General features: G+C 37.4%; 3 protein-coding genes across 3 annotated transcripts; 2 read left to right on the forward strand and 1 right to left on the reverse strand.

The window, feature by feature from the left end:
- The first annotated feature begins 3413 nt into the window (after positions 1-3413).
- LOC127097149 (uncharacterized protein At3g28850) lies at positions 3414-4827 on the forward strand. Its single transcript, XM_051035659.1, has one exon. The coding sequence runs from the start codon at positions 3553-3555 to the stop codon at positions 4642-4644; it is 1092 nt and encodes a 363-aa protein (XP_050891616.1). The 5' UTR covers positions 3414-3552; the 3' UTR covers positions 4645-4827.
- A 161-nt stretch (positions 4828-4988) lies between these two features.
- LOC127097150 (cucumber peeling cupredoxin) lies at positions 4989-5829 on the forward strand. Its single transcript, XM_051035660.1, has 2 exons — positions 4989-5172; positions 5288-5829. Exons 1-2 carry the CDS (start codon positions 4989-4991, stop codon positions 5743-5745), a joined length of 642 nt encoding a protein of 213 aa, XP_050891617.1. The 3' UTR covers positions 5746-5829.
- Positions 5830-6198: 369 nt separating this feature from the next.
- LOC127097901 (putative RING-H2 finger protein ATL71) lies at positions 6199-6678 on the reverse strand. The gene has a single exon (XM_051036384.1). It carries the CDS (start codon positions 6676-6678, stop codon positions 6217-6219), a length of 462 nt encoding a protein of 153 aa, XP_050892341.1. The 3' UTR covers positions 6199-6216.
- Between the last annotated feature and the right edge of the window lie 18271 nt (positions 6679-24949).

The following is a 24949-nucleotide window of genomic DNA, read 5'->3' on the forward strand; positions in this document are numbered from 1 at the left end:
GTCGATAATCCTGAAAGCAGTTTGGGCTGTTACAAATGGTATCAGAGCCAAACCTCTCCCAGTACGATGTGGTTCGGGGACGAACCAAGCGGAAGTTGGTGGGCATGTAACACCCGAGGTCGGAGAGGCCGAAGAGTGGTTACATGTGACACCCGAGGGCGAGGGAGTGGTTGTTTATGCATGAGGCATGACAATGAGACACTCCTAGCAGCTTCTAGGGGAAAAACCGAATTCACATCGGAATGAGAGGGATCCTGAGGCTATGCAGGTATGAGACTGCATGGTTGAATGAAGGCTTATAAGGATTAATTGGTACTACCTATACCAACAAGATGCATCTTCTTTTCGGTAGCCCAATAGATAAGAACTCCATAGTTAAGCGTGCTTGACTTGGAGTAGTATTGGGATGGGTGACCTTCTGGGAATCTTCTTTTCGGTAGCCCAATAGATAAGAACTCCATAGTTAAGCGTGCTTGACTTGGAGTAGTATTGGGATGGGTGACCTTCTGGGAAGTTTCCCGGAAAGTGTGTGAGTGAGGACAAAACATGCCGAAAAGACCCGTGTTGGTTTGTGGGGTTAGTCGATAATCCTGAAAGCAGTTTGGGCTGTTACATTCTCCATGGCGGTGATGGGCGTCACCAATGCGATGGGCCAACCGTCACTGCATTGGGGAAGAAGATGCCAAGTCGTCAGCGATGACAGGCGTCAGCCGAGTGACAGTTCAATCATCAACTCTCCAGAATTAATGTACGACCCTAAACCATTAGCGATTGACAGGTGACAGTCCCTAGAAGGTGACGACTGTCATGCCTGAGAAGGTCTGACCATAAAATGTGTAAAATGGCTGTAGTGAGGCGTTCGACTCAGTTATTCGAGTAATTCCTAATTTTCTGACTTGTGTGCTATTGTTTGATGTTGATTGATGAATACCTCATGATGTATTTTCTGACTTGTGGCGATGATAAAAGTGTTTGAGTTGTTATAATCTAGTTAATTGATGAATACCTCATGAAGAGGAATTATTGATGTTGAGATAATTAGGTATGATGGAACCAATGACATGGCCATAAAATAACAATAATTATTTGATGTTGATGATGTGTTAAGGTTTGAAAGAGCCAGTAACGTGTAGGACTTATGTCTAGTGACGAGGATTGGAATTGGAGGATTGTGGATGTTGGTTTTCATATTAATTATAGCATTCATGCATCATGTATATCGAAGATAGGTAGGACTTTGGTCTAGTGACGAGTAGGACTTCAGTCCAGTGACAAGTAGGACTCCGGTCTAGTGAAGAGTGGGATACGTCAGAAACATACCTCTGAATATCCTAGAGATTGGTATCATATGCATTGGAGTGGAAGAGATGAACATTGTATACATACTTGCATTTGTTGTTGTTGTTATATTAAGTTTATGATTGTGATTGATGAATTATGATGATTAAAACTAGCCTTGTTATTTTATGCACCGTTTATATATGTAACATATTTCTCACTCGTTTCTGTTTCCAAGTTGTTTTGTATGGACACTATGCAAATACTCAGGTAGAGATTGAGGAGCGTTAGATATTACTTATTTTGGAGAATGACATAGTTGGCTTACCCGCTGTTTTATTTTCCTATTTTATTTGTCGTACCTTATTGACTGTTTGATTTTCCGTGGTATCGCTCTAATAGTGTAACACTGGATAGGGAATACCTTATTTTGCTTTCTGAGTTATTTCATTAAATACTTTATACTGTGAATGAGGTTGTTTTCTAAGTTGCTTACTTGAATAATAATGTTATGTTGTTTCGAAGTTAATTCGCATTTTTAATTGAACATTGAATATTGAGAGATATGTGTGACACCCTATCTTTTTTATCTTCATATTTTCCGCATGCGTCTGTATAAAATATAATGTTCGGGTTTAGGGTGTTACATCATAGGTCCTCGCCTCCTCTCGTAGATAATCAACAAGCTCGGCCTTCTTTTGCAGCTCATCTAGATCCTTTTGAAGAGCATAGTACTTATGCTCTATAGTTACACATTTCCACTTCCTTGGAGGGATTTTTAGAAGCCAGGACGTCTCCTCTATCAGCATCGACAAGGGAGAACAAAAATGCATCTCGATATATGTTGTGAGTGACCTTATAAACAAGCTTCATCTTCCCCCTTTTGTAGAGATTTGGACAAAGGACATGTCTGATGTCGACATGGTAGCAGCAACCTCTCCATGAGTACGCGAAAAGTAAGACGAAAATACGTCCCTACAAGAAGGGAGTTACCCCCTTGAAGAATCATCCCCTTAGAGACGAGCCCACTTAGGAAAACATTCTTACATGGGAGACGACTGGACTTCCTCTCGACTCCACTTGAAAAATTCAATTAATTCATATTTGACTTTGTTTGTCTTTGTCGACCTTCACTTAATTGAGGAACCTTCGATAAATCCTAAAATCATATGTTTGTAGATTTTAATTTACACTAATTATTTTTCGTGCAAACAATTTAAATTGATCTTTATAATATTATTTTAATATTTATTTTAAGGATTACAAAATTAATTATTTTATACATAGATAAATATTAATACAAATAAAATTTCAAAATAATAAAGACAAAAAATAACTTTTATAGATATGAAAAATATATATATATTATATATATATATATATATATATATAATATATATATAAATATGTATATGTATGTATATGTATGTATATATGTATATATATATATATATATATATATATATATAATATATATATATATAATATATATATATATATGTATGTATATATGTATGGGTGTATATATATATATATATAGATATATTATATATATATATTAATATCTATATATATAATATATATATATATATATATCTATATATATTATATATATATATATATATATATATATATATATATATATATATATATATATATATATATATATATTATATATATATATATATTCAAATTTATTATTTAATAAAAAATAAATAGTAACTAATATTATAAGGACATTTTTAAAAACTTAAAAGAATAAATTCATTTATTCATTCAATATATTGAAAATTAAATTAAGTCAACAATTCTTTTTTGGAAAAAATAGAAATTAAAGAATTTAACTTTTTTAAATAATAATTTCTTTATTGAAAATTCTTAAATAATGCGTCTTAATTAAATTACCTATGCAATATAATAAACTTTCAATAAAAATGAACAGTGGGTTACTTCATTAGTCAGCTCCGAGTAATTTTTGGTAAAAAAAAACAAAATTTCGACAATTTTATATCTTTATTATATTGAACTGAATAAACTGTTTATTCATCTCTGAACACGTGGCAATATTTCATTGGGTTTTTTTTCTAACGCTTTGAATAAAAAATGCGCTCGATATTTTTATAGCCGTTAGAACTCTTTTCTATCACTCATCATTTTCTCCGCATTCTAGAACACAAAACAACACTCACTGGTTTCACATTCTTCAACCCTAATTTACAAAAACTCATTTTTTTTTTAATTTTACAGAAAATTCCGTTGAAAAATCTCACAAAAATGAAGGGAGTGAAAGGAAAATTGCTGAAGAAGCTGAAATCAATCAAACAGATTGGATATCTAAAGCCAGATCGAATTCTTCAGGTGAAATCCAGTGATGGGTATGTAGATTTTCTCCCAAAGATTTCATCTTTCAACATATCGAATCCGTTTGTTTCTGGAGAAAACGAGGGTAAGAAAACTGTGCAGAATTGCGAGAATTTGAAGGAAGGAGAACCGGAGATCGTTGATGTGTCAGAGCTCATGAAAGGTCTTGAAGAAGATGAAGAAATGGAGGAATTGGATGATGATGGTTGCGAAGATAACAAAGAGAATGTCTGTTACAAAGGAACAGAGTCGAAACAGAGTGAGGTTTTGAGAGATAAGAAACCACCACTGTTGCCGAGAGGTAATTCTGATAGGAAAAGGAAGTTTTCTTTTTCGGAGAGTGATGATTTGTCGTTCCGGAGACCGGATTTGAACTCTGGTAGCTTGTTTGATCCGAAGCTACTCGCTGCGTTCGAGGAAGCGGTGAAGGAGCATTGTAGAATGACAGAGGAGCAGAGAAGGGCTAGAGTTGAAGAAGAGTCTTTACAGAAAGTAAAATTTGTTGAAGATGATGAAGTTGAAGTTGATCCTTTGTTGTTGTTTGAAGAGAAATGTCCACCAGGTGGTGATGGAACTGTGATTTTCTACACAACATCGCTTAGAGGAATCAGAAAGACTTATGAAGACTGCAACAAAATTCGTTTCTTATTGCAAAGTTTCAAGGTTTTGTATCTTGAAAGAGATGTATCAATGCATAGAGAGTTTAAGGAGGAGTTATGGAGCATTTTGGGTGAGAAAATTGTGCCTCCGAGGCTTTTTATTAAGGGGAGATATATAGGTGCAGCTGAAGAAGTTATGAGTTTGCATGAACAAGGGAAGTTGAAGAAAATTCTTGAAGGGGTTCCATTGGATTGGTCAAATGGTCCTTGTGATGCTTGTGGTGGTTTAAGGTTTGTGATGTGCTTTAAGTGTAATGGTAGCCATAGGATTTTTGCTAAGGAAGAGGTTAATGAGTGTTTGGAGTGTAATGAGAATGGATTGGTTGTGTGTGCTTATTGTGGCTAGATGATGGAGAATGTTGTTTGTTCAAACTTGTGTTTTGTGATTACATTGATAGAGTTTTTTTGGTAAGTGCTATAAGCACTTATTTCATTGGATGTTTGCACTGTTTCTTGGCTAAAGTCTATAGTTGTTTTAATATCAGATTCTGTGCCTATAATACATTTTTACTTTGATGATTTTTTCTCACTATTTAGTCTTATCTCTATGTATTCTGTAACGTTAGAATCATCAATAACTATTAATAATCTCATTTCATCTTAAATACATGGTTACATCACTTCCACTTCTACATTTCAAACCTATCTCTTCATAGCTATCTTTCATCTATCTCTTCTCCAAATATCAAAATGTTGCAGCCTCAAAAATACCCTTTTGTTCTCTTACTTTCATCGTTGTTTTTAACATTCCTCTATCAATGTTGTGTTACTCAATTCATAGTGGGGGATTCAGCAGGTTGGATTATTCCACCATATCCAACATACTACACTTGTTGGACAGATTCCCATTTCATTAGAGAAGGAGACTCTCTAGGTAACGGCCTAATCAATGAATATTTCGATTCTTAAGTTCTTGCTTTGATATATGTATATTATGCTAGCTAAGAACATTTTCATTATATATTTTTGTGATGTTATTGTTAACACAGAATTCAACTTTGATACAAAATTCTACAACCTAATTCAAGTATCAAAATCTGAGTATGAGCATTGCACAGCACTTGAACCTCTGAAGGTATTCAATACAAGCCCTATAAATTTCCCATTAAAGGAGATAGATGTCTACTACTTCATATGTAGTGTCTCAAATTATTGTACTTTAGGCCAAAAGATTATGATTGATGTCCATCGAATTTCCTTACAAATTACACCAACACCATCAGCATCACCTCCAAAGATATCTCCGCGATCATTACCAAATGGTTATGCTCCTCAACCAAGTGGTGCAATGATTAACCCTTCAGCGTCTATAGATGTACCGTCTCCTACACCTTTAGAAGGTCCTGCTTCACCATCTTCAAGTCATGGGGTGAAATATGATTTTGATATGGCATTCTTGGTTTGTGTTATGTTTGGTACATTCCTAGAATTTTGGATAATGTATTAGAGCTTGATTCTATTTAGGGACTTGGCAGGGTTAATTTTGGGTTTGATTAACTTAAAGTGTGATTCGCATTTACTTGTTATCTTATGTAATGGGGATGTTTTGATATTTTTCTGTGAAAGCTTTCTTGTTGTGCAAGTTATCACCAAATTTTTTATGCTCTTAATGGTTACCTGATAAACCCCTATGACTTATTCTGTAACACTTGCCTTTTTTCCAAATACACTCTTAGGGATTTCATCATACTTTGGATATAAGGATGCTACCAAAACAGACTTCAAAACAAATTATTCTCACAAGTGCAATTTATTCTATAAATCATCTTATCAACTAAACAAACGATGAGTCAAACAAACAAACAACTAATCAGCTGATCACACATTTGGTCAACCGAGTACCAAATTTGGCACGATAACTGCAAATACATATATAATTATTATTGATGTACATATCACAGAAAGACATTGGTCTGGATTATACAGATCGGTATATCTTCCTACAAACCGGACAAGTCAAATTCATTCTCAACCAAGGATCAACACAAGCCACATGAAAGAAATGTCCACAACCAGGAAGCATTCTCAACAAATCAGCTTCTGTATAATCCATCAAACATATGGAACAGCAACAACTACTAACCGAATTAATATTATTGCTGTTACACAATTTAACTTCGGATAAACGCGGAAGAGTACTAATTTGATCATAGCTTCTACACAAATTTGCAGTATTTTGATCAGCTGGTTCCACTACTACAGTTATTGTATTGTGGTTGTTTGTTTCACGTGCAATAGTAGGGTGTGGAGGTTGAGGTGAAAAAGTTGGTAGAGTGCATAGATAAGAGGCAATTGTAACTATAAGGGTTACAATTATTAAGCATACAAGAAATAAAATGAAATAACCCATTTTTCTAAACTCTGCATCATGAGTGTTCATGTCTTGTGGGGACAATATCATGAGATAATTTTAAGCATGGTTTTGTTTATATATATGTTAATTTACGTTATGGAAAAACTACTGTAAAGTGACTTTTTGAATTATTTGTGGTGTTTTCCGTAATGGCAAATCTATATGTCCTATAATTTATGTTAATGTTGGAGCTTTAATCTGTCCTATTGGAAGAAAAATATTCTAGTTATATACTGCAGCTGCGTACCGTGAGGATCAAAGAATCTTTGAATTAAAATTGCTTACTTTGAATTAATTTAGGTGACTAAAACTTTGTCTGTGTCATTCTCTTAATCAATTATGCTCTCTCATCCACTCAGGAATACTGGGATGGGATAAAATATGATAGAAACTTAGCTTCTTTCCGTTTAACCAGAAATTTAGATTTGAATATAATCTTAAAAATGTAGATTATTTTTGTCTATTAAGTTAATAGTTAGAATTTCAATCATTAAATATGATTCTCTTTTAGTGGAAAAAATCATGGTTTGCACGGGTTGGATTAAATCGGGTTTACCTTAACCCGTTATCTAATCCGTTCAAACTTTAATCCAATCCGCAATTTTATTGTCAAAACCGACCCGTTCATTTATGCGTTGAATTCGTGGGTTGTGTTTCATATAAAAAAATATTTTTTATGATTATTTTTGTCTATTTAAAAAAATGTAATACAACTCAATACAATAATACTCATTTATACCATTCAAATTCGATGAAACACATCATCTAATATCTAATAAAAGGACATAACACGACATAACACTTAATAATAAAATAAAATTCAACTAAACGCGTTGTTTTCATAAAATACATAAGGTAGAAATAATACAACGAAAATAAGAAACATTATTGGACCAGGTAATGTAACGAAAGAAGGTAGTTCTGAAATCTTCTCGAGAGTTTTTGATTTGACAAACATCTTGGTAGCTTTACTTATGTCCTTGGAGGTTTTGCTTGAGGTTGCCATTGTTGTTAAGTTTTGAAGGAAAGGAGAAGATTTGGGTTTCCTTGAAGGTTGTTTGAGAAGATGAAAATTAGAGGGTTTGAGATTTCAGAAAGCGTAAAAAATGAAATTGGTATGAGTTGTGTCTTTTATAAGCGTTTTTGGAAGGAAAAACGGTTCAAATCAACATTGATAGTTGACAAGTTAGCGGGACACGTGTCTTTCCTGGATTGTACGTTGAAGATGTGGTAATTAATGCCTAAACCTATGATCTCCTAGGATCTAGGAAATGTGATGATTAAAAAGATTTGGGTGTGGGCTGAAAAGATGTTGTTAGGAAGAAGGTAATGATGATTATGACATCGCAAGACAACTGGGAGAAATTGAAAAGTTTTTTGTAATATTGGGACATTTAGTGACATGCAAGAATGGTCCAAGGCGTTGAAGCATGTTCTTAGAAAATGCCTTTTTCTTCTATGTGTCGAAAATGACATTTTTGGAGGGCAATTTGTTAGCTCCTAATTTCGACGCCCATATTATAATTAAGAAATGGAGTTCCCCGTGGATATGTTTCGACTAGATCAGATATTGGAAGTTCTAGTCGAAGATGCCTTGATGAGAGAGTCAAGATGCTGCAGGGGCTTAGAAATATTTTTAGTGTTTGAAGACGTTTTCTACGAGAGATTCAAATTCAAATAAAGGAGAGAATTTTTGTTCTTATCTGAATTGCTGAAGATACACGTGAAGCATAATGGATAATTGCATCCATGTAAAGAGCCACTTGTCTCGATATGATAGAAAGGCTGTTAGAAGCAATTATTTTGATTAGTATAAATAAAAGGTCTTAGTGCTAGGGTCGGGGGTGTTCAAAGTGTGTACAAAATCTGTAAAATTTATCAAGTATCCATGTGCAAAGAAACAATAAATTGAGAAATGTACGTTTGATTTACACCATTGTCATTTACTTTGAAGTAATTCAATTCATCTTTTATTCCAGAAATATCTCTTTATTTAAAATTCATCTTTGTTTCCATTTATCTTCGTTTTTCAACATTCTCTTTACTTTATGTTGTTAGTTTCCTTTTTTTTAGTATCTTCACGAATCACTATTATTATAAACACTGTCAAAGTATTTATGTTCATTAGAATTCACTTTAACAAATAATTAGCACATGTCCTAGGATCAATCTGATCGATCCTGGAAGTAACCAAATTTAGTAATTTGGAAGATCAGCGGTTGCTTACCAATTTTCACGGTAAACAATAGGCAACATGATAGAGCTGCAACTGCTGCTGTGAGGGCTCGTCCGATAGGAGATGACGTTGGGGACTCGCATATCCGGGTGGGAAGAGTAACTCAGATCGGTTCTCACAGGAGACGGATAGCGACCGAACTGTTTCGCGCACCCCGCAGTTTCTGAGGTAGGTGATCTAGAGCAACTGATGGATGAAGCAGAGATCCAGATGATAAGGTAGTTCATGCGGGTGTTGAGGATGTAGTGGGTCTGGGTGAAAGGAAGATGATGATTTTACCTAATAGATTTTTTAATGTTTTGTGAAAAAATCCAGGACAACATAGTATTTTTTTTAAAAACGAAAATTTTTTCCATACAATGATTATTTTTTTAAAAAATCGCTATAAATACCTGACTTTTTGCTTACACTATCAGATTTTGTGATTTGTATCGGAAAATTTCATTATTTCTACTAAATATTTCGTTGGAACATTTTAGCTAAAATTTTGTCAATGGTAAAATTGATATGAGTTTTTCTAACCGGGGTCATTAATACACCACTTTCTTCGATATAAACTACCATATTAATTATTCTTTTCTTGAATTTTTTTTTTATTTCCTCTCTCTCCCACTCAATCAATAGACCACGGTAAAGTAATTTTTATTTTCCTCTCTCCCCATATTAACATAGTATTTATTGTATATGTAAAAAACTAAGAAACTAAAAAGCCATCTTTTAAATAAAATATATTTTAGTTAAGCTCTTTTCCTTTCTTTATTTTTATTACACTTCTTTTTCTCATTCAGTATTGAAATACTGTCAAGGAAATGGCAAGTGGACAAGACTCATCCATTTTCTCATTCAGTATTGAAATACTTTGTCAAGGATATGGCAAGTGGACAAGACTCATCCATTTGTACTGCTATAGCCGTTGCACCATAGTAAATTATTATACTTTCTTTCAATGGTACTCACACATTCATTTATATAAAGACATGCACTCATGCAGACAAGCTTATAATAACCATGATGCATTCACGCGCACCACTAATCCACTTTTTAGAATTGCAATAATAATATTTTATGGTAGCTACACAAATATTGATAATATTATATTATTTTATTTTTTTTATCAATCCAGTAAAAATATAAAATTTATTTATATAGGTTGAGGGTCACAGATTAGGGTCACAGATTCGATTAATTTATACAATCTTTCAAACAATAAAACATGTGATAATGCAGCATATGAAGTAATTGATTTAAGTAATTTTATCAGAAAACAGTTACTATTGAGAGTTGTTTTGAACCTTCGGTCATTAAATATCAAAAAAAGGAACAATGAATCTCAAATACAACAAAATTTAAATCATATTTTTTATTTAAAGTCTTAGTTAAATTTTTTGAATCTCATTTAAAATCTTAGTTTGAATCCAAGTTTCTAATTTATAATGGTAATTTGAATTCATGTTCGATGTTGTTTGTTACTTGCTTTACCTAACAATGGAAGATGAAATTGAAAATTTTGATTATTTATGTATGTTAAATGTTCTGTTTGATTGTATGATGCTTGGAAGTATTTTTATTTGTTTTTATTCATAAATATTTTCATTTATTTATTGCTTTACAGAACATCTTTGTTCACGATTTCAAAACAACTTTGACAACGACTTCGACAACTGCAGATGTTAATGCTCACACTTTTGCCGACCACGTCGTAGTTTCCTTCACTCACAGTCGCATAAACATAAACCAGAAATAAATTTTTAGAATATATTGATCATTTTATCAGCAACATATATTCCTTTACGTCGTTCATGAAATCATCAATATACTCTATATTTTTACTGTTTTTACAAATATTACTCTATTATTATAATATAATAATTACACCTCTTGAATACCAAAGAAAGACGCAAATAACGTTATAATAAAATAATAATTAAATTAAAAGACGAAAAGGACATTATCAAAAAATAAAGATATAGACGCAAAAGAACATGCCACTTGATTCATTTAAGTATATACTCACATTAACTTCATCTTTTGATCTTTGCATTAAAATTAATTACTAAGTTTCGGATGAGATTAGCTTCTTGACCAATATAGATTCTTTGTCCTACCTTGGATGAGACCTGAATGTCTTGAGTTACGAATTAAATTTGGTCACTCATGACCCGTACCTTTTATATTTGACTCAATTTCCTCTAAACTCGAACCTTGAGCATGGTACTATGTTGACATAGATTTAATATTCTGCATCATTACAGTTTTTTTGTGAGGCCTAATTGCAAGGAACATGCCGCCACCACCACCATTGTAATTTAGCGGTCTAATCACAAGAAAATGTGCAATCTTTTTAGTGGCCAGCACATAAAGTTTATTGTTCTAACGATCCAAGAAGAAGATTCAATAAGAATTGTTGAAGAAGAAGACACATACAACATATGAATTTTCGCCAATCACGTTCTCCATCATATTTCTCACAATTGAGTTTAATCGAAGGTCAATTTGTACAAGATAGTGACTACATGCAAATGATTTTAACTCTCCATACTATTTAAAGATCACTTTATACTATTTAAAGTATTCAATCCATTCTCACTTTAAACTATTCATCTTTCATTTATTGACTTGGACATTGTAGTGTTAACATTGCAGATTCATTCATTCTCCATTACACTGGAAGTCTGATCCACCACATCAGAAGATTGACTCATCGCGTCTGAGTTTTATTCCATCACTTAATCACCTATCTTTGGTTCCTATACGGAACAATGACGCCATCTTTGGATATAAACTACTGATTCCTACCATTTTTCCACGAAAAAACACAGTCTATTCGGTGAAGATTCAGATCACTGATCTCTTTCTCAAACGGATCAAATATCGAACTCACAAAGCCTTGGTGACATCAAAGATAACAATATTCGCCACTCAATGTTACGTCGTAACTCCAATTGTTGAAGCTAACAAGGCTTCACCCCTTCCTCTAGTAGAAGATAATCCTGTTCTAGTGACCTCTTCATCTGTTCCCGCAGAATAAAATTTTGTTCCTTCGAGAGCTGACCGATGAACTTTCTAAGCCCTTTCGTTTTTCCAACCTCTGCATCAGCTTTTCCAAGGCCATCCTTCAAAGCAACCTCTTTCACAACTATTAATATCTGGACTAGAGATGCTCCTAAATATTAAGCAACTGCAACCTAACATAGGCATGCAAGGAGTTGCTGATCTGCCGAACAATGTATATAACTTATTACAACAATAAAGCTCTTAAGCCTTGGAGGACATGATACTCTGGATTGAAGATAATTTGTAGTGCACTCCTCCGAAAACAAGTAGCATGCACGAGTCAGCTTCATGCAACAACTAATGACTCATGCCGCAATTCACTCCAATAAACGCAACTTCACCGCACAAAACAATCCTGAGATCGCTACATCGTAACTGAAACAAAGGAAATCAGACTCCTCCACACTACTCTAGAGTGAGAAGTGGCATCTGTACTCCACTAGAGGTTTGACGTCCTCATAGCTTGCTAACATGTCACTCTCAGAGAGGAGAAAGACACAGTACAAATACACCAGTCTCTGAGCGAAAGAGGAATGTAATCTCCATACACATTCTTGACATCAAGATTCTGAGGTCCCTTGAGAAACCCCTAAACCTAGAATATTACGACAATTTTAGGGATTCAGATGAACACATAGAATATTTTGACAACATATTGGATTATTACCACACCCAAGGAGTTGTGAAATGAAAATTCTTCGCATTAACCCTCAAGAGAGCTTTTATGACCTAGTTTAAATCCCTCCCAGACAGGAATATAAATTCAAGGAAGAAACTAAGTTACTTGTTTACTGCTCAGTTTACCCCTTGAAAGAGACAACTTGCTACTATGGTCGTACTCAACAGGATCACACAAAAGAAGAAAGAGACCCTACGAGACTACATAGATCGGTTTAACAAGGTAGTTGTGGAAGTATGAGGTATAGATGATAGATTAAAATGTTGAATATTCAAAAGGGGATAAGGTCAACTTGCATGTTCCGAGAAAAATTAGGACTGGAAGGAGCTTACAACTTAAGTGACCTACTGGGTAGGGCTCAACCCTATATCAAATATGAGGAAGTCCTCTTAACTAAAGAGAAGAACCATGGAGCGAGAAACCACGGATACGACTGAGTGCTAAAAAAAGACAGCAATCTTCGTAGAGACAATGGAGAACGAGGGCCCTGAGCCAGATTTTTGCATACTCTCATTTCAAAACACATCCATAGAGAAAATCTGGCGAGCATACAAAAAATACTAAATTCAAAGAAGTCGGGATCGAGAACCTATATCTTGTGAGAGATTCAACTAGGACAAGTAAGTCAAGATATTTTCGTTTCCACAATAATCAAAACCAAAATACTAATGAATGTATCCACCTAAAGGTTGCATCTGAAGAACTGGAAAAAAAAGGAAGATTTACTGGGTATATTCAGAAAGAAGGTCGAAGAGACGGTCAGGGCCGAAAGAGAAATCATAAGGGCCATGATGAGTTGCCAAGGAAGAAATGGTCATATCATCGAAGAAAACATTCCCCAAGAAAATTGTCGAGGTTGTGAGTAGAGCCAAGGGAAAGAAAGATAGTAGCAACGAGGAAGAGGAAGATCGGAAATGGAAATGGCAATATATCACTTCCATTACTTAAGACCTCCCTAGAGAGAAAAAACCTTTCAATGGGAATTTGGAGAGGAGGATCACCGAGTTAATGGCATTCAACAAGGAGTGAGAAATAACTCCTGACGGGAAGCCGAAAAGGCTTATCCTCGAATTCTAGGATAGAGAAAAGGTAGGTTGAATCCCAAAGGATATTCCCCATTGATGATAAGGAAAACCATGACCAACTTTAACATATACATGATCTTCATTGATGGGGAACTCTTACAACATTATGTACATATAGAGATTTTTGAAAAACTTTAACGAAACGGTAACTCACCCCATGGGGTATACTGAGTTGACGGTTATCCTGAGAAAAAGGAGAGACACTAGGAGGGTCGACCTACAATTCCTAGAAATTTCCTACAAAAGTGCCCATAACTGCAACTTAGGCAGGCCTTTTACGACAATGATGGATGTGATGGCTTCCCTAGTACACCTTGAGTTGAAGTATCACAATTTTTATGACGAGAAAGCAAAAATATGAACCGAATTTTTAGGATCACAAAGAATACATAAAGCTATGAAGTGCGACCAAAAGGGGAATACTAAGAGAAGTTGATGATAATCAACATGGCCTCTCTCACCAAGCAGTTAAAAGAAATGGTGATCAGACCCCCAAAAGAAAAGGCCAAGGATCCTTGTAGGTATGATGTGAATACTTTTGACTTGATAGATGTAGGTATGACTCTGAATAAAGAAAAAGGTTGGCCATGTGTTCGCTGTGAATTTTGGTGAACAACCTCTAGTTTACCAAAACTTGTAGAATTGGGTTACTTGCAGGATCAACCACACAAATCCTAGGACATGTGCAGATCTAGATGGTCTTTGAAGATGTTTAGAACGACTTTTGTATCTTTCATTTTGGTTCTCTAAATGTTTTATGTCGAAGAAATGTTGATTAAAGCGTTTAAAGAGATGTAAATTTGACGAAATAAGGTAAAATGGCAGAAAATAAACTGACGAAATGTAAAGTGTCGAAAATAAAGCGTAGAAAGGTAACAAACTGGAAAGCGTAAAGGGAAAATATTAAGAACTTTGTTTTCTATGAAATATAACTTTGAAAGAAATTGGTGTTCGTTACACATACATGTTCCAAATATGACTCTTTTCTCTCACACGGGTACTTTGAGTGTTTTCAGGAATTCTGTACAAGTAATTTTTCACACACTTTTTCCGATAACAACTACTCTATTTATATACAAATAACATAACTGTTACTAACGACCAAATCCTAAAACTGTGACACATGGCTTTCTTCCTTTCACCAGATGCTTCCACGCGTCTTCTGTCAAACGTCACAACTCTTTTGAATTTGAATTTGTACTTTAAGTCGAAATGACGTCTTCCTTCAGGCTTTTTGTCGAATTGTCGATATACTACAATGTTCTCCATGTATGTCAAAGGTGTCTAGCTGCAGATATTTTGTCGAAATGTCGAAACCTCCATTTTGTCGAAGTGTCGAACCATACTTATTAGCCGAATGTTTATCCCATGTCGTTATTTGTCGGAAGAAACATTTTGTACACCAAATCCCATGGCGTCGAAAACGCATGTATACAAATTGCCCCCCAGCAAAGACGTTTCGACTGTGTTTTCTGGAGAAACAATCATTTGTTGGCAACCAATGTTTTGATGCCATGTCATTTAATCTTTATTAAATCCAAGTCTGATAATCTCAATTTCCAATGCAGATCCATCATTACACTTTCTTCACAATGTCACGTCTAGCCCACGTTCACAGCCTACTACCATCATTTCCTCACATCATGGTCTCTTTTCAACTTCCACCTCTTTATCATTTCCATCAGAAATGGCCACGTGTCCCACTAACATCATTACCATCCTAAAACGTTTCAACATCTTCTTCCTATAAATACCCATAAACCTTTCCTTTAAACCCTTTTCCGCTTCAGATTTCCTTTCTTCATACCCATTTCTCAAGCTTTTCACATTTTTCTGAGAAATCTTCTTAAGTTCTTCCTAGCAATGGCGCCTCAAAAACCTTCAAGCAGCAAACATTCCAAGAAGAAACAAGACTCAGCTTTCTCTCCTGTGCATGATTTAAAAGGACCAATGACGATTGGAAACCAACAGTATGTTCCAGAACCTCCAAATGAGAAAGAAAAAGAATGCATCTATAAATCTCAGGTACTAATCCCTGTTCTTATTTCTGGGAACTGTCATGCTATGTTAGGTCCCCTTCCAAATTTAGAGATAAAACCAGATCGCTTAAAAGAATTTTTCCCATCTTACTTTCACACAAAAACCCATAGGCGCTGGAAGAAAACCTCAGCCTAAAGAGAAAGTTGTAGAACAAAAAGACTAATCGAGTTCGACGGATAGTGGAGAGTTGGACTTAGCCTATTTGAACTATCCCAGGATATTTAGAACTTGCCCATGGTCGAAAGACCCTTCTGACTACGTATCTTGGTTAGATAAAATCGAAAAAGTTAAAGGGGCTTTTTGGAAAGAGGTAGGCCTTTTCGACCTTATCCAGTTGTCGAGAGTAAGACCCAATATTTGTCCAAATATGCTTTTAACTTCTCTCTACTTCTGGGATAGTACTTACAACACCTTTCACCTCCCTTGTGGGATGGTTACGCCTACCCTTTTCGACGCAGCAGCCATTGTTGGTCTTCATCCCAATGGTATAGATTTCGACCCTACTGTCTTAAATGAAGATACCATTGCTTTCGAGACTAGCCTTGCACCCTACTCCTTATTCATGTCCTATTATCACGATAAGAGTACTACTGAAGTTTCAGATGTCGAACACATAGCTTTTCTAACACTGTGGCTATCCAAATATGTGTTTTGTTCTCGCTCTCTCCAGGTTGCTAAGAGATTCATTACCATAGCCAATCAGCTTCATGCAGGCACAAAACTATGCTTGAGCGAAATGATTCTGGCGAACCTTTATGAGTCTCTGAGTGAGAGCGTACATCTTTTAAAAAACACCAAAACCCAAGGGAAAATCAACTTATCAGGACCTTTCTGGCTCTTGCAATTATGGCTCAATGCCACATTTGAAGCCAATCTTCCTGTAGCACTAGAAATAGATGAAGAAGAAGTAAAAAATAGGACTGTCGAATGGCCAAGGTTAGTGCTAATAACGCCAACTGATGAAGGAATCAGCCTTCGACAAGCTTTTAAAAGCTATGTTATGATGTTTGCTAAAAGGTATCAATTTACTTCGACCATGGCACCTTTTGCTGATAGAAAGATCGGACCTAAGTGGTTTACCCAACAACTGCCTTTGGAGATGCAAAAGGATGAAAATACATTTCTGAATGTTTGGGAATCATTCTTAACCCCTAGGCTCCTTTTTTCTTACCGTAACACCACTAAAAACCAAATTGCTTTGATAGTTTATCAACCCAACCTTGTTTCTAGACAGTTTGGCCTAATCCAGATAAAACCTCGACCTATATTTCCCAAGAAAGGATCCATCATCTTTTATAACTCCCTTCATACTGAAGACGAAGGCAAAGAGCTGTCGAAGAAACTAGCTGATGATTCTCTCGACATTCGACCAGTTATATTTCGACCATCATTCTTATGCACTCCTGAGTTTGATGAATGGTGGAAAGATTACTACTCCAACAGATTTTTCGACGTAACTGCCTTTACTACACATTTGACAAATGCTTTCGCTTTTGTGCAGGATCGGACCAAAAAAGGTATTCAAAGACACATTAGGGAAATACAAAAATTTCAAAAGTATTTCGAAACTGCGTATAGACCTGATGATCTTAGTCGAACCATACACGAAGCAGCAGTAGAATTGAAACGCAAACTGACGGAGAAGTTTGAAAAACTGTCATTGCCTTCAAACCTTTGACCAGAGGCGCGTTATGACCTGGCTTTCAGCTGTCATCCACCAAAATTCCCTCCTTTGCCAACCGCTGAATTTGGGGTGGCATTTAGCCCTCCATTTCCAAATTGGTTTGTTTGTGGGGACTTTATGAAAATTCTCCGTCAACAGTACAAAAAACCTGCTGAGCGTGTGGTTCCGACTAAGTATCATCTGGGCGAATACCCAGGACACCTTCATATTGGAATAGAACACGTTCGCGTGGAGGATCCCATTCTTAAAGGTGTTCACAAAAAAACACGATTTTTTTTCTTTTGTTATTCTAAACTATTATCATGTATCTCTTACACTTATTTTTTAATCTTCTTTCTTTCCTTAGCCGTGAAGATCCCTGCTAAGAAAGCTGCTGTCGAAGCGTCGCCCAGTACTGCTAAGAAGCCTTCGACAAAGGTACACAACTTTTTCTCTTCTTATTATTCCTCTTCCCTTTTTCAAAACTAACTGGCTTTGGCCTGCATGACTAGGTAAGTCGAAAACCCCCAACAATCCAAAAGAAAAAGAGTGAAGAGGAGAGAGGCGAGGATAAAGTCCCTAATGAAGAGTCTGGTGACGAATCTCCAGAGTTAATCCCTCCCCCTCAGAAGAAGAAGAAACTCACGAAGGTCTCTTCCGAAAGATCCATCGTTAACCCAATTAGGAAGGATTCTGCCAGTACTCCTCCTGCTAAGCCTCAGTCGAAAGACACGGGGAGTGGGAAATCCAACTTTAATACTGAAATTCCTGAGGTAATTTTTTATTTCGACAGCATATGTCCACCTTTCCTACATCTTTTCTTCTAAATCTTAGAATTTATTTTTAGGAACAAGTGGCTGTCGAAAGAACGCCTGAGAAAATTCTGGAGGAAACAGCCCCAGAGGAAGATATCCCCACAAGTGACCATGACATGCAAACCGTAGCAGAATTCGACACTACAGTGGGTGAAGCTTCTGAAGATGAATCTCCTCCTCATCCAGGATTAAATGTTGCACCTCAGGGTGATGACATTGACATGGAGGTTGTGGTCGAAGATGATCCTGAAGATGGAGCTGCCAGAGATGGGGACAACCAGTCGAAACAAACAGAGGCTGAGCATACTTCGGTGCGAAACACTCCACCTGCTCCTGACCGGACCCAAGGGAGTGGCAAATCAACTGGTTCGACCAGCTTCTCTCGCGAGGAGCTTGAAAATCTCAAAGTGCAAAGACCTTTGGAGTATCTGAAAGCCATGCTTAGCACCCGTTTTAATTTCCAGGATTCTTCGCAGAGTAGTTCGACCACTTCTGGGGCAACTTCTGAAGCACCATCACTTGGAAACATCTTGACCAAAATTAAAACGAAAATCCTTGATGTCGATTTATTTAAAGTCTTGGAAGAGAATTCCCTTGCTCATATTGATCTTAAGAAAATTTTGAAGCAAGTGAATGTCCTGGAAGCTTCTGCTGAGATTGGAAGTTTTGTGATGGAGCTGATGACTCTCATTGACTTGGCCACTGCAGATCTCCATCGTCAAAGAGATCTCACCAATCAGATCTCCTCCAAGTCTGAAACTCAAACTGCTGAATGGGATGCCGTTTCGACTTCGACTGACAAGGTTTCAAAATTGCAAAAGCTTTCTGAAACTTATGTCAAAGAAGTTGCTGCTTGTGATGACAATATCCAAAAATGGAAAAAACAGATAGCAGCACTTCAAGAAAAGATCTCTCAAGAGGAGAAACGTAAGGCATCCATACAGCAACCCAAGCAGAGCGAGATTGACGAAGAATTGAGGGTGGGTATTCGACATGCAGAAAAAGCCCAGCAACTTAGTCAGGAGATTGAGACTCTCTCTACTCACAAGAGTCTTTGTGATCATCGACTCCAGTTTCAGAGGCAGAAATTCGCCACTTTGAAGGATACTTTTGCCAATTTTAATTTGTAGTCGAATTTATTTAGCAACTCTCAGCCCTTTGAGGCTTTCTTTGTAATAACTTTTGAATGCCATTTTTATTTGGCCCATCTTATCACAATTATGTTTGCACTTATTCTGTTACTACTTTTACTTCCTGTAATATAGGCTTATACTTTTTCAAATACTTGCCATTTATTCTTAGGATTCTCTTATCCTTCTCTATTTCTTCTATTTCGTACGCGCCGTTTGAAAATGTTTTCAAAACCTGGAAAGGTCCTTCCCATTTAGGAGACCACTTTCCCATTAATTTATCCTTTCTATCCATAGGAAGGATTACTTTCCACACAAGGTCACCTATTAAGAAGGTCTTGAATCTTACTTTCTTATTGTAAAATCTTTCGACTCTCTCCTTTTGTCTTCTTATTAGGTCTAGCGCGCGCAGCCTTTCCTCGTCTAAATCAACTAGTTCGTCCATCATCATACTCCAATATGTATCTGATGGGATTTCATGATGCCTTTGCACTCTAACCGACTGCAAATATATTTCGACTGGCAAAACTGCATCATGTCCGTAAGTCAACTTGAATGGAGTCGAATTCGTTGCCTCTTTGGGGAACGTTCGACAAGCCCACAAGGCTTGATCCAAAGGCTTATGCCAATTTCTAGGTTTTTTCCCCACATGCTTCTTAATCAAGTTTATCATTACCTTGTTGGCTGCTTCAACTTGCCCATTGGCTTGAGCGTAGTAAGGTGTCGAAGTAAGGAGCTTAAAACCTGTTTCTTGTGCAAATTTCTGCATGTTTTTACCAGTGAACACAGATCCTTGATCTGTTGTTATTGTCTCAAGTATCCCAAATCTGTAAATTATGTATTTTTGGATAAAGTCTATGACTGCTTCTTGATCCACATTCGCCAATGGTATAGCTTCAGTCCATTTTGTGAAATAGTCTATCCCGACCAAAATGTACCTTTGTCCTTTTGAGGAGGCTGGTCGAATTTCCCCAATTAAGTCCAAAGCCCATCCTCTGAATGGCCAAGGTTTTATAATTGAGTGCAACTCACTTGCAGGGACATGGGGTATGCCTGCATGTACTTGACATTCCTGACAACCTTTTGCGAATTCGACATAGTCTTTCAGCATTGTTGGCCAATACATTCCTTGTCGAAATAATAGCCACTTCATTTTGTGACCTGCTTGGTGTGCGCCACACGCTCCACTGTGTACATTCGAAAAGGCTATGTAGGCTTCGTCTTCACTCAAGCATTTCAACAAGACTCCTTCTGCAGTCTTTTTGAACAATTCATTTCCCAAAAGTACATAACTCAAAGCTCTGTATTTTATCCTTCTTTCTGCTTTCTGATTTGGGTCTTGTAGATAATTCTTGATAGGCTTTCTCCAGTCTGTAATTCCTGAATCATCTATGTTGAATATCTCAAAGTTTTCTTCGTCACCGTATCCTAATCTTATTGACTCCAGATCTGATGGGGACAACTTGGTGGATACGACTCTTCCTCTGACTTCAATGGCTTCTTCTAACTTTTCCTTCGACACTTTGTATCCGGATGCTAGTTGAGCAAGATCGTTCGCTTCTTGATTCTCCAACCTGGGAATGTGCCTGAAGACGACATTGTTGAACTCCTTGAGAAGTCTATTGGCTATTACAAAGTACATGATTAAATTTTCTTTCACGCACTTATACTCTTTCGTCAACTGCTTTATCACCAGTTCGGAATCACCCATTATTTCGACTCTCGTTGCCCCCAATTTCAACAAGATTTCAAGTCCAGCGATCAAAGCTTCATATTTTGCTTCATTGTTTGAACACAGACTTTCAACTTTGTACTTGAATTTTGTTGGAATTCTGTCAGGAGAAATAATCAACATCCCCACTCCCGTTCCTTTTTTATGACTGGAACCGTCGAAATACAATTTCCAAGGTTCTAATTCGACATACTCCACATCTTCGTTTATAGAATGGTCGGCTATGAAATCAGCGACCACTTGTCCTTTCACCGCTTTTAAAGGCAGATATTTCAAGGAGTATTCTGTTAACGCTAAAGCCCACTTTCCAATTCGACTATGTAAAATAGATTTAGATAACATATACTTTATTACGTCGAAATGGGAAGAAATATATACATCGACAGGTTTTATATAATGCTTCAATTTCATACAAGAGAAATATACACATAGGCATAGCTTTTCTATAATGCTATATCTAGTTTCGGCATCATTCAGGACTCTACTGAGATAATAAATGGCTCTTTCGACGCCATTCTCGTCTTCTTGACACAACATACTTCCTAATGTTTTGTCTGACGCCGAAATGTACAATCTCATATTTCTTTTTCTGCAAGGAGACATCAGGATTGGGGGACTAGCCAGGTACTCCTTGATTTTGTCGAAAGCCGCTTGTTGTTCTTGCCCCCATGTGAAGTCTTCCTTCTTTAGTCGAAGTAGAGGAGAGAAAGCTTGTGTCTTCCCACTGAGGTTGGAGATGAACCTTCTGAGAAAGTTGATTTTCCCTAGCAGAGACTGCAACCCCTTTTTGGTTGATGGCGCTTTCGCTTCCATTATGGCCTTGGCTTTATTTTCGTTTATTTCGATCCCCTTCTTGTGGACCACAAAGCCTAAGAAATCACCCGCCTGCACACCAAAAGCACATTTAAGTGGGTTCATTTTCAAACCAAACTTCCTCATCCTTTCAAAGGATTGTCGAAGATGATCTATATGACTTTTCCTTGAAACAGACTTAATCACAATGTCGTCAATATACACTTGCATGAAAGTTTCGATAAAGTCATGAAAGATGGAATTCATGGCACGTTGGTAAGTCGCTCCAGCGTTCTTTAAACCAAAAGGCATTACTACCCATTCGTACGTTCCTATTGCTCCAGGACAACGGAAAGCCGTTTTAGGAACATCTTCTTCAGCGATAAAAATTTAGTTATAGCCAGAGTATCCGTCTAACATACTTAAGTACTCATGGCCGGCTGCAGAATCTATGAGCATTTCTGCCACTGGCATAGGATATTCATCCTTTGGGTTAGCCGAGTTTAAGTCTCGAAAATCAATGCATACCCTAAGTTTGCCATTTTTCTTAATTACTGGAACAATATTTGCAATCCATTCGACATACCTGATTGTGCGGATGAACTTGCATTTTAGAAGTCTTTCGACCTCTTCTTTTATTTTCGACAGGATTTCTGGTGCGAAGCGTCTCGGAGTCTGCTTTACTGGCTTCTTTTCTTCCATTATCGGCAACTGCATTTCGACCAAACTTCTGTCAAGACCAGGCATCTCGTCATAATCCCATACGAAACAGTCTTTGAACTCTTTCAGCAACTCGACTATCTCGACCTTGAACTGGGGGTCCATTTTTGCACTTATGTAGGTTGGTCTATTCTCTGCCCCCACTCCTAAGTTTATTTCTTCTAATGGGTCCTGCGCCACCATCTTCTCGTTAGTTGACACTGGATCTTTTTCGAACCCTAGAGGTTCGTCGTCATAAATGGCGTCAAGCTTTTGGTGTTGCCATCCGCCCATTTGGTTGTTATCGTGATCTTCCGCAACGTCTTCTTGGGGACATTGTTTTTTGGAGTTTTCTTGGTTGGCTTTGACAGCCATATATTTTACTTCAGCCTCGAGGGCCTCTTTGAGTTTGTTTTCGGCTATGTAAGCCGTAATCTTTTCGATTGCTGATTGTTCACTCGTCATCGTCAAATTCGCTTCCCCATCCCGTCGGCGCTATATGAGTGGTTCCCCATATGTAAGTTTCGCCAATTACTTCTTTATCCCACTGGAAACCATGTGTAGGATGCAGGTACATGGAGCAATAGGCATTGTCTGTCGTCTTCAAGTCGAATTCTGCTGGGCTGCAAGGAGGTATGTGAGCCAGGTTCTTGTCGAAGCTTTGGCTGTTGACACTGTTTACCTCTGTCATGAAGTAGCTTTGGTCAGCCTCAATGTTTTCGACGATCCCATATGGCCTCCATATGGCTATTCGCTGATGCATTGAAGAGGGTACAACTCCTATGCCGTGAATCCACTCCCTACCAAGCAGTAAGTTGTAGTTGGCCTTTGAAGCGATGACTATGAACATTGTAGGCCTTGTTATGGTTCCCACAGTTAAGTTCACTTGGATGACTCCCATAGTTGTTCCTATCTTCCCTTCATAATTCGACAGCACCATGTTGTGAGGTTTCGCGTCTGAATCGTCTTTTCCAATCTTCTTCAGCAGGTAATGGGGCATCAAATTCACTGCCGCTCCCCCATCCACCAGTATCTTATTCACACCGACATTTTCCACTTTCCCTTTTATAAACAAAGGTTTCAAATGCGCTTTCATGGAGTCGTCTGGTCTTTCGAAGAAAGCGTTCTGCTCTTCGACGCACCCGTTATTCATCACGTAGTAACAGACGGGCTTGTGTGCCATTGTTTCCTCTTCCATCTCGTCTTCTTCATCTTCGACCTCCATGACTCTATCATAGTCTCTGGGGAGAATAGAGACCACGTTGCAGATCACGTTGAAGGATGATTCTGAGTCAGAGTTGAAACTGTCAGTTACTTCGTCATCTTCCTGCATCTTCGCCTTCGACGCCACTGATTCGACAACTCTGCTAGGATTTATCTGGGGGGGAGTCTCTTTTCTGCTCCTTGTCTGACGATTGTTGCTAGATTCTGCTTCGTCTTTTCCATTCACGTTCTTCTTTGTCACCTCTATTTCTGCTCTCTTTTGCCTCTGGAACCTCCTCCATTGGGATCTGGACATGGGGTTTTTGCCTTTGTAATTCTCTGAAGGGTATGGTCTTGGCTTGTGTTTTTCCATTTCCTTCTTGCCCTCCATCGACGCGCCTCTCTGAACCTCAAACTTTCCCCATTTCTTCTGCCCCTGGGCGTCTCTAATGGGTTGAACCCATTTGTCGTCCGTTGCTTTGTCAGATGGTTTATAGGTGTTCTGGCGTCTCTCTCCGTGCCTCCACTGGTGGTGATCACTTCTCCTTGGGTCATATCTCACTGTTCCCCAATTCTCTTTCCTCTTGGTCTTATCCACCGCTTCCAGGTTGGTTGCTGCCTTCTTGTCGAAGACTGCACTGCAGCGTGGGCACAACATCACTTCGGTTTTCATCCTTTGGCACCTCTTGATGAATTCCATTAAGTTTTCCTCCTCTCTAGGATATGCCAGCCTTTGGTACTCTTTCCGACGACGATCTTCGCCCTCTTCGGCATGGTCCTTCTGAGATATTTCCACCATATTTACCCCAACATTTCGTTCGTCGGCGATGCTTAATTCGTTCATCTTTCTAATGAGTCTCTCTTCTTCGCCTTCGACGCCTTTTGGTGTTTGGTCGAACTCTTTCTCTGGGCAGCAGCACCAAGATATGGTCCTGGGACCATGTTTGCAACAACATTTGTTCCAATTTCTTCTGGGGTCTTCCATTGTCCTACGCAAAATCCCACTGATCACGGGCTTCGAAGGACCGTTAGCGGCTTCCGCTTTGATTTTTGTGACTTCTTTACTGAGAGGCCCCATAGTGTTGACGCAGTTGGCGATATCACCTTTCTTCGTTTGGTCAGAATCAAGGCCTTCAGCAGCCTTGTTTTCAATAATGAGGTCTTCAGTAA

Source organism: Lathyrus oleraceus, chromosome 6 (assembly GCF_024323335.1).
Source record: "Lathyrus oleraceus cultivar Zhongwan6 chromosome 6, CAAS_Psat_ZW6_1.0, whole genome shotgun sequence".
NCBI lineage: Eukaryota > Viridiplantae > Streptophyta > Magnoliopsida > Fabales > Fabaceae > Lathyrus > Lathyrus oleraceus.

What these genes read in the sequence shown, in the direction of transcription:
- LOC127097149 (XM_051035659.1), top strand. Translation starts at nt 3,553, where the DNA reads ATGAAGGGAGTGAAAGGAAAATTGCTGAAGAAGCTGAAATCAATCAAA.
- LOC127097150 (XM_051035660.1), top strand. Translation starts at nt 4,989, where the DNA reads ATGTTGCAGCCTCAAAAATACCCTTTTGTTCTCTTACTTTCATCGTTG. An exon ending in TAGAGAAGGAGACTCTCTAG is followed by an intron (nt 5,173 to 5,287) that starts GTAACGGCCTAA and finishes TTGTTAACACAG; the next exon opens with AATTCAACTTTGATACAAAA.
- LOC127097901 (XM_051036384.1), bottom strand. Translation starts at nt 6,678, where the DNA reads ATGAACACTCATGATGCAGAGTTTAGAAAAATGGGTTATTTCATTTTA.